This window comes from Etheostoma spectabile, unplaced genomic scaffold (assembly GCF_008692095.1).
Source record: "Etheostoma spectabile isolate EspeVRDwgs_2016 unplaced genomic scaffold, UIUC_Espe_1.0 scaffold00008086, whole genome shotgun sequence".
Lineage (NCBI taxonomy): Eukaryota > Metazoa > Chordata > Actinopteri > Perciformes > Percidae > Etheostoma > Etheostoma spectabile.
This window is the reverse complement of record NW_022603553.1, coordinates 1-10,126: the sequence shown is the minus strand read 5'-3', so window position 1 is coordinate 10,126 and position 10,126 is coordinate 1. Positions and strand designations below refer to the sequence as shown.

The window sequence follows — 10,126 nt, the reverse complement described above, 5'->3', positions numbered from 1 at the left end:
ATCCCTCGGGACTTGTTGGTCTTTTAAAAACACTTCTGATATAAAATTTTACTTCATAATCTATTAACAAATATTGTCTTTATCCTAATTTCAAGCTAGGAACTACAGTAACTAGAAACCACAATAACTAGGAACTACAGTAACTAGGAACTAGAGTTACTAGGAACTATAGGAACTACATTAACTACGAACAACAGTAACTAGGAACTAGAGTTATTAGGAACTAAAGTTACTAGGAACAAGAGTAACTAGGAAGTAAAGTAACTAAGAACTAAAGTTACCAGGAACTAGAGTAACTAGGAACTAGAGTTACTAGGAACTATAGGAACTACATTAACTACGAACAACAGTAACTAGGAACTAGAGTTATTAGGAACTACAGTAACTAGGAATTACAGTAACTACAAACTGCAGTAACTAGGAACTAGAGTAACTAGGAACTAAAGTTACTAGGAACAAGAGTAACTAGGAAGTAAAGTAACTAAGAACTAAAGTTACCAGGAACTAGAGTAACTAGGAACTACGGTAACTAGGAACTAAAGTTAATAGGAACTAGAGTAACTAGGAACTAAAGTAACTAGGAACTATTGTAACAAGGGAAACTCAATCAGTCTCTACTAGAACACAACTAAAAATGGAAGTGGGGTTCGTTTTTAGTCATGAGATTATAATTCATGTTAAAAATCCACTATGGAAACAACATAAATGTCAAATCCAGAATAATGTTCTGAGGCAGGAATACATGTTTATCACAGGAAATAAGGAAAGGCCGTTTATTTCAGGTAGAAAAACTGGAACCTGGACCATTTTTCTTCTTGTAAAAATTTGAAATGGGTCGATTTGACCTGAAAACCTTAAATTTAGACCCAGGAAGTTGCACGGTCGATGGGAAGACAACACACGGGTTGACTCAAATACTAGGAATATTTCTACATGTATTTCTTTAATCTGTGAACTTTACACGTAATTTCGTTTGACAATAAAGAAATCTTGAATCTTGAATCTTGAAATCTTGAATCTTGAATCTTCTTTCCTGTTTCCCGTTCAGTCCCGGAGCCGCCGCAGATCCTTCGCCAAATGGCGCCGCAGTCGGTGGAGGCGGGAAAACCCGCCCGCTTCTCGGTGCAGGTGAGCGGCGTCCCGGCGCCGCAGGTGTCCTGGTTCAAGAACTCCCAGGCTCTGTCCGCCGGCTTCAAGTGCAAGTTCCTCCAGGACGGGGGGGGCGAGCACTCGCTGCTGCTCATCGAAGTCTTCCCCGAGGACGCCGCCGTCTACAACTGTGAGGCCCAGAACGAGTACGGCACCGCCACCAGCACCGCAGCGCTCAACGTGGAAGGTAACTAGGAACTAGGAACTAAAGTTACTAGGAACTATAGGAACTAGGAACTACAGCAACTAGGAACTATAGGAACTAGGAACTAAAGTTACTAGGAACTATAGGAACTAGGAACTATAGGAACTACGAACTAGGAATTAAGAACTAAAGTTACTACGAACTATATGAACTAGGAATTAGGAATTAAAGTTACTAGGAACTAAAGGAACTAGGAACTAAAGTTACAAGAAACTATAGTAACTAGGAACTAAAGGAACTAGGAACTACAGCAACTAGGAACTACAGCAACTGGGAACTATAGGAACTAGGAACTAAAGTTACTAGGAACTATAGGAACTATAGGAACTAGGAATTAAGAACTAAAGTTACTACGAACTATAGGAACTATAGGAACTATAGGAACTATAGGAACTAGGAATTAAGAACTAAAGTTACTAGGAACTATAGGAACTAGGAACTACAGTAACTAAAGGACCTATAGGAACTAGAGTAACTAGAAACTACAGTAACTAGTAACTGCAGCAACTAGGAACTATAGGAACTAGGAACTAGGAATTAGGAACTAAAGTTACTAGAAACTGCAGTAACTAGGAACTAGTAACTAAAGTTACTAGGAACTAAATTTACTAGGAACTACAGTTACTAGTAACTAAAGTTACTAGGAACTAGAAACTACAGTAACTAGGAACTAGTAACTAGGAACTAAAGTTACTGGGAACTAAATTTACTAGGAACTACAAATACTAGGAACTAAAGTAACTTGTAACTAAAGCTTTCAGATGAATGTAGTGGAGTAACTACAGTAACTTTGAACTAAAGTAGAAAGTAACATGAAAAGAAAAGTAAAGTACAAGTACCTCAACATTAGTACTGAAGGAGTAAATGTACTCAGTTACATTGCAGCGCTGCAGTTAGGACCATTGGGATGTGTGTTGATCAGGTGTGTGTGTGTGTGTCTGTGTGTGTGTGTGTGTTTTTGTGTGTGTTTGTGTGTGTTTCAGTGTCGGAGGTGGTGTCTCCAGACTCGTCTGCGACCGTCGCCCCCCCGGTCGTCATCTCGCCCATCGCCAGCGCCACGGCCCGCGAGGGGGAACCGGCTCGGTTCCAGTGCCGAGTCCGTGGAGATGGTGAGACCCACACCGCTTTACCCTTAGAGCAGGGGGGAGGGGAAGGTAGAGAGAGGGGGAGATAACGAGGGAGAGAGGGAGGGAGAGACAAGTCTACCACTAAATATCAAAGGGGGACATACCCCGCTGGACCCCCCTCAGAACTCTCCACGTCTTCCCTTCTGTCCAGATGTGAGGATCAGCTGGTTCCACCAGCAGACCGAGATCAAGCAGTCCGAGTTCTTCCGGATGTCCCAGTTTGACGACAGCTGCCAGCTGGAGATCTCCCGGGTCTACCCCGAGGACGAGGGACAGTACACCTGCGTGGCCACCAACTCCGCCGGGACCGTGTCCTGCTCCGCCACACTCAACCTGGACGGTACGTCCCCCACCCTGGGTACTTTACTGGGTACTCCACTGGGTACTCTACTGGGTCCTCTACTGGGTACACTACTGGGTATTCCACTGGGTACTCTACTGGGTCCTCTACTGGGTACACTACTGGGTATTCCACTGGGCACTCCACTGGGTATTCCACTGGGTACACAACTGGGTACTCCACTGGGTACACAACTGGGTACTCCACTGGGTCCTCTACTGGGTACACTACTGGGTATTCCACTGGGTCCTCTACTGGGTACACTACTGGGTACACTACTAGGTACACTACTGGGTCCTCTACTGGGTACTTTACTGGGTACTCTGCTGGTGTACTCTACTTGGATAATAATAATATATACGTATACATATATATGCTCTTACATATAAAGGTCAGCCAGCAGACATATTTCAAAGCAAAAGAAATACAGAGAAATACAAATGTATTATGATATATATGGGGGGTCTATGTTTCTGTGTTGGGGGGGTCTATGTTTCTGTGTTGGGGGGGGGGTAATGAGGTCCAGAGACGGGGAGCATGTCACATAAAGCCCATCCCCGTGCTTCCTTTCAGGGCGAAAGCAAAGCGCTGACAGCGCTGCCGAGTCTCCGCGGCACGTCTCCGCCACTTTAAAGAAACCGTCCTCCGGCCAAAAGCCCCTTTTCATCCAGCCAATCACGAGCTGCACGGTGCCGCACGGCGCCGTGGCGCGCTTCCACGCCTGCGTGTCCAGCGTGCCGAGGCCGGAGATCAGCTGGTTCCACAACCGGCAGCCGGTCCGGCCCACCAGGAACGTGGTGTTCCACTTCGACGAGGTGACCAACGCCGCCGTGCTCATCATCGTGGACGCGTTCCCCGAGCACGCCGGGCAGTACACCTGCCGCGCCGCCAACGCCGCCGGGGAGGCCGCGTGCTCGGCCACGCTCACCGTCACCCGGGAGGAAGAAGAAGAAGAAGAAGAAGAAGAAGAAGAAGAAGAAGAAGGTAACATCTGGATGAGTCGGCTGCAGCCGGGTTTCTCTTCCTGCGAGATTAATCCACCCGCCGCAAGTCCCCCGTCGTCTCCGACAGAAACACCTCCAGGGATGTCCCGAACCGGTCCGCCAAATTATATTATCTTATATTATATTATATCATAATTATATTAGATTATATTAGATTAGATTATATCATAATTATATTATACTATATCATAATTATATTATATTATATTAGATTAGATTAGATTATAATCGGATTTAAAGTGGGTTTTAACCCTCGTGTCGTCTTCCCTTCGACCTGCAACTTGTTTTTTTCTGGGTTGAAATTTCAACATTTTGTTGTTCTTTTTTGGTCAATTTTAATCTTATTTTTTGTCCCTTTTTTGACGTTTTTTTAAATTGTTTTTGTATATTTTTAAAAATAAAATTGTCACTTTTTTGTCATTACATTAGGTTTTTTTCTTCTTTTTTTTTACAATTCTTTTGTCACCTTTTGACATTTATTACATTATGTTTTTGTCAATTTTTGTACATTTCTTTTGACGTTTTAAAATTATGTTTCATTCAATTTAGTAATTAGTTTGTCACTTGTTCAGCGTTTAAAAAAATAATGTTCTTGTTGATTTTTGTTCTTCTCAATGTTTTTTGTCAATTTTCTTACAATTTTTATCACTTTTTATGTTTTTTACATTATGTTTTAGTCAATTCTTTTTAATTTTTTCACCTTTTTGACGATTTTTAAATAATGTTTTGGTCAATTTTTAACAATGTTTTGGTCAATTTTCAGCGTTTAAAAAATGAACATTTTTGTTGATTTTTTCAACATTTGTTGAACGGTTGTAGTGACTATAAAGATCACTGTTTCCGGTATTTTTAAGTGTGTTCAACGCTGTTAGCAGCAACGTCTTTCCTGCACGTTCTGCAGACAGCAGAACTATCTTCAATAAACTATCTAACTTCAGTCTTCTTATAATAACCAGAATGTGGACATGGTTCACATGCTGCAGCCTCAAACCAGAATGTGGACACGGTTCACATGCTGCAGCCTCAGTCCTCTTTAGTCTTTCAGTCCGCCATAATTACTGCTACGCAGTGTCCCTGACTAAGAGACGCATGTTTGAGGCTACACCGTGCGTCCCGCATAAACTGTGATTCTTTCTCTGAAGGATCCATTTTAGCGTTGTGCTTCAAAACCATATAAATAAATATTCGGGACATCCCTCCTCCAGATCTGACTAACCTCACAGTTCCAGAAAGATCACCACCACCAGTTTGTGTGAAGCCTGGGATTAGCACCTCCACCTTCCTCATCACTTCCTTCCTCACCAGGAACCCCCTCCTCCCTCCTCCGTCATCACCCTCCCTCGTTCATAACGTCCTCTGTGTCCCTCAATCCTCCAGGAAACTCGAACCCTTCTCTGTGTCATTAAATGTCTGTTTCTTGCGTCGTTGTGATCCTTCATCGTGTTTTTCACAGAATTTACAGAACACCGAAGATATTATTATTACTATTATTATTTTTTGCATTGTTTGAGTTCTCACTTGAAAATCACTTTTTTTAACAATGTCTTTCATTGATTTTAATTGCAATACAATACATTACCACTTGGGCCCCTACCCTCACCCCCCCACCCCCACCCCCACCCCCCTGCACTGTCACAACCAGCAACTACATTTCTCTCCTAACATGTGTTGTACTAAGACCTAAAAACAAAAGGGAATGTTATAAAAGTATCACAAGTACATAAATTATGATATACCTACATACAACAATGAAGAAGAGTTGCACCTTTGCTCTAACCCTCTAATGCCTCAGTCTTTTCAAAGTCTGGAGAAATCCAGATTAAAACCCAGGATGAGTCCCAGACTTGGGGGCTCCAATGGATTTGCTTCATGTGTTTGGCTCCAGTCATTTTTCTACGTCGCCTCATCGCTCTTAAGTTGAAAATGCAAACCTGTCGTAATTAGTTTAATTTAAATTGTTTTATTAACTTTAATTTTACCAGGAATAATCCCACTGAGATTCAGAATCTCTTTTATAAGAGAGTCCAGGCCAAGACAGGATCATAATAGTTCTATATTTAAAATAAACAGTAAAACAGACAACAAAAAACAGAAGAAGACAGTTGGTAATTTAACATTTTACTATAATCTCAATATAATCACCAGCAGCCCCCAATAACAGCACATGTTCATGTAGTACTCAAAGAATCCTCTATCCTAATTTTAAACTGTCATTGTTGGTAGGTAGTAATTTAAAATGCTACTGCAATTTATATCAGCATGAGGGTCCAAACACTTGTAACTGAAGACAGTTCGTAATGCATTATCACTGCGTGGGTCACAAGAAAGAAAATGAATTCTTTATTAAAAGCATTTTGCAAGGATAGCTTAAGTTTCCAGAAGTCTTCTTTGACGGAGCCAAAACACAAAAGGCTAGTACGTTGGAGTCCAGCAAAGAAAAACTGAGAGAGGTGTAATTCCCGTTCCTTAGGATTTTAACGGCTCTCACTGGATCTCTCCTGCATGCAGCGTACTCATGTCCTCTCTTCCTTCACAGTGACTCACGTGAGAGAGCACATCGAGGCCAAGATCGAGCAAGAAGTCAAAGGTAAGGTCGCCGTGTAGAAAACCAACTCATTGTCACTCCAGGAGAACGGCACGGGGAAAAAAGGGACAGTTTAACAATCTTTTTATGTTTTATTTGATTATTTTACATTTCAAAAGCAGTCCGTCAGCAGGTAGCTGTGATGCAAGCTGTGACTCGTTGGAGGTGGAGAAGCTGTTGAAAATATAGAAAATGACGTGTGTGTTTGTGCATGTTTCAATAAAAAAGGATTACAGTGGACCTGCATCCACAGACTGCTTTTAGAGTTAATATGTCGGGATGTTGAACTGTCCCTTTAATAAGAAGTGATCTTTGAATTCCCATGGTAGCATGTCATCTTTATGTGAAAGAATGTCCTACAGTCTGTATTCTTCTCCATGCTCTTGTTCTGATGATATTTCATGGTTTCCCTCAGGCAGCACTGATACATCTTGCTTGTATCAGTTTTTCACACGATTTGCATCCGAAAGTTCGGTTTTGTTTTTTTGGCATGAAGGTGTCTTCTGATCTTTTCCCAGAAAAGGCGCAGGATGCGTATCTTTTAAAGCTTCCGGATATGAAATGCCCTTTAAAAGATATGGAGGTGGACTGCATCTGGAACTCATACCTTCCTCCTGCAAAATATTTCTTAGCCTGGCTTGCAGATAGTGGGATGTCATTCCTGTGGTTTGCACTAAATAACACCAGTAAACTATATTAGTTCGAATAAACGCCTTCTCACCCAATTGTACAGCTTCATTTGTTTAAGTTTTGGAATACGAGCTATGTTTTAGAGAGCTTTGCCTCTCGTTGATGCATCATCATCATATTTCCTCTTAAGTTTAAGGATTAGAAAGGGCGTTTATTCTCCTGTCTGCAAGTCAGGTAAGGGATATCCTAGTGTAAAGCCAAAGCAATTATCAATTAATAAAACAGGCCAATGTAAGCAGCCCATCTGGGAAACTTTATGCTTTTTTAATGATAATAAAATAATTTATGTTTGAAGAAATTTCCACAGACGAAGGATCAAAACTTCCTGAAGGTTTCTAATAAAAAGAACCAAGTCTTGCGTTTATTCGAACAAATATGGTGAGTGAAATTATTTCTTATGGCATTGTGACTCCCAGCATGCATTTAATATTTCCATTAATGATTCATTACAAATCCTTTTCTCTCTTTTTTTAACCGCTGGACATTGTGTTTTGCTGATCGTTGTCCGTTTCTATTTCAGAGCTGTTTTATCACGAAAGTAAAGAAGAAACGCCGCAAAGGAGCGCAGCAGAACTCATCGGCGCTCGACAGCTGAGGGGAGCCTTCTCCGACACCGAGGACTTCCCCGATCACGGCCTGGTGTCGGCCAATCGCTGCTCAAGCAGAACCTCGTCCATCAGCTCCTGGACGGAGAACATCAAACCTTCTTTCACCAAGAAACTAAAGTTCCAATCAGTTCTCGAAGGAGAACCGGTGGAGTTAAAGTGTAAACTGGTTGCATGTCCTCAACCAACTATCCTCTGGTTTCATAACAATAAATCTATTCCTAAAGAGCGTAGACGTGGGATGTGTACAGATAGCAAAATGCACATGCACACCACCAGTCTGGTTATCGATTGTATCAAAGAGAAGGACTCGGGTAGTTATAAAGTCATGGCGATAAACACGGAGGGTTCAGCCGAGTCCACAGCATCACTCTTGGTGTCACTGAGGGAAGAGCAGTCTGCGAACTACCTGGGCTTTGTCAGACGCTCTGCCAAAGCCCACGAAAGCATAGACACCATGGCAGAGCAGAGGAAAGAGAGGAAGTTTAGGGTCGACCTCAGGTGTGTAGGGTCTCCATTTGACAAGATGTCCAAAGTTCATCAGGGAAGATCTCGATCTAAGAACTCCTTGATGCGTACTGTTTACTTCAGGGCCGATTCCCATGCCAAAGAAAGAGAGACTGAAAAAGAGTCCAAACGGTTGGAGACTGCCTCCGAGCGCGCCCCATCCCCTCCCGCCATGTTTGACAGGTCTGAGCGCTTTAACGACAGGTTCAGTGATATCTACTGCGACCGGCGCACCGGTGCGAGGTTCAGTGACAAGTTTAGCGACAGATGCAGCGACAGGTACAGCGACAGGTTCAGTGACACTGAAAGCCTTCACAACGAGGTAAGAACTAAACTTACCACACTCCAAAAAGCTGTCAAACAGAAGAAGAGGCTTTCTATCTCCACCATGTCGTCCTCTGAGTTTGAGTCAGAATCAGTTGCCAGCGAGTCGAGCTATGCCGAATATGTAGAGAGGCTCAGGGTGAAGCCTGCCTCTGTGCCTGATGTCCAGCATTTCAATCGACCTTTCAGTTTAGGGGATAGTCATCAAGAGTTTCAAAGTAAAAGCTCAAGCAGGGAGCCTTCTCAGCGTCGTTTGAGGCATTCATTTGAGCCTCAGTCGAGAACCAGGGCCATTCAGATCATGAGAGGAGATTTGGTTGATACAATGGTGCCACAGACAGAAAGGAAATCAGGGGAAATGTATTCAGAGACCCTGGCGCATAAAAAGGTTGAAGGTTACCTTGAGTCGCGGGTAGATGCTAGATTCAACAAAATGGTAATGAACGTCGCAGTGTGCTCGCTGACCAAACGTGGAGTCTGCAAAGACTGAGGACGAGCTACTTCACCCTGAAGTCCCGTACTCTGAAACATTGTACGCTGAAAGCAGCGAATCTGGTCGAATTGTGCATGCTCAAGGCAACCTCAGGGAGAAGTTAACAGCAGAAGAAATGGCAACAGCAGAAGCCGCTGCTCCATTTGAAGAAAGTGAAGGCAAGTCTTTGAGGGAGAGCATTGATGCTGAACGAATGCAGTGTGAGGAAAAACTTCTTGCATTGCGGATCAGGAAATGGCAGCAAGGAAGTAGGATGTCAGAAGAGGAGATATTTCACCCTGAAACCGATGTGCCCCTGCCAGCAGAGATGCAGTACATAGAGCCTGCGCAGCAGGAAGTGACGGAGGAAAGAGCAACTGCAGAAACTGAGGCCATGCCTTCATCTTTCCATAAATCACCAAGAATGAAAGCAAGGTTGGTAGATCTGTAGGTGCAAGTGTGCCAACACCGAAATCAGGTGCAAGTGTGCCAACACCCAGATCACCTCAAGTAAAAGCCAGAGGATTAGAAACGGAAATGTCCACCTCCTTGCTTACAACATCAGCCACAATGGAAGCCAAATTAGAAGAAATTAAAGTTGAGCCACCACAACCATCCCCCATAGTAAAAGCTAGAGAAGTGGAGCATTCACCTAGAACAAAAGCCAGGGAAGAGGCCAGACTGGGAAAGTCACCAGGCTAAGGCAATCTTCCAAAGAGATGATCCTTAGTGAAGGTGTAACACCAGAAACATCGGGCAACACCAGGAGGATCATGAAGGGGAGTCTTTGAGGGATCAGTATGAGAAGAGCCTGGAAGCTGAACGGATGCAGTGTGAGGAAAAACTCCTGGCTTGCGGATCAGAAAGTGGCAGCATGGTATTCAAATGTCAGAAGAGGAGAAAACTGATCTGCCTGTGCTGGAAGACACACAGTGTATTGAGCCTGAGGGGCACATTTACACCCAGCAGGAAGTAGTGGAGAAAAGAGTAGCTGTAGACCATGCTACCATTTCAACACCAAAGTCACCTAAAGTAAAAGGCAGAGTTGAAGAGGGTGAAACAAGTGTGTTTTGCCTAAGGCCAGAACAAAAGCCAGACCAGGAGATTTGGACACTAAAG

At 43.2% G+C, this 10,126-nt stretch overlaps 1 protein-coding gene across 1 annotated transcript; it reads left to right on the top strand.

Moving 5' to 3' along the window:
- Positions 1 to 1,048: 1,048 nt before the first annotated feature.
- LOC116678759 (titin-like) lies at positions 1,049 to 9,378 on the top strand. The gene is made up of 5 exons (XM_032508500.1): positions 1,049 to 1,336; positions 2,338 to 2,463; positions 2,633 to 2,821; positions 6,362 to 6,412; positions 7,620 to 9,378. Exons 1-5 carry the CDS (start codon positions 1,078 to 1,080, stop codon positions 9,023 to 9,025), a joined length of 2,031 nt encoding a protein of 676 aa, XP_032364391.1. The 5' UTR covers positions 1,049 to 1,077; the 3' UTR covers positions 9,026 to 9,378.
- The last annotated feature ends 748 nt before the right edge of the window (positions 9,379 to 10,126 follow it).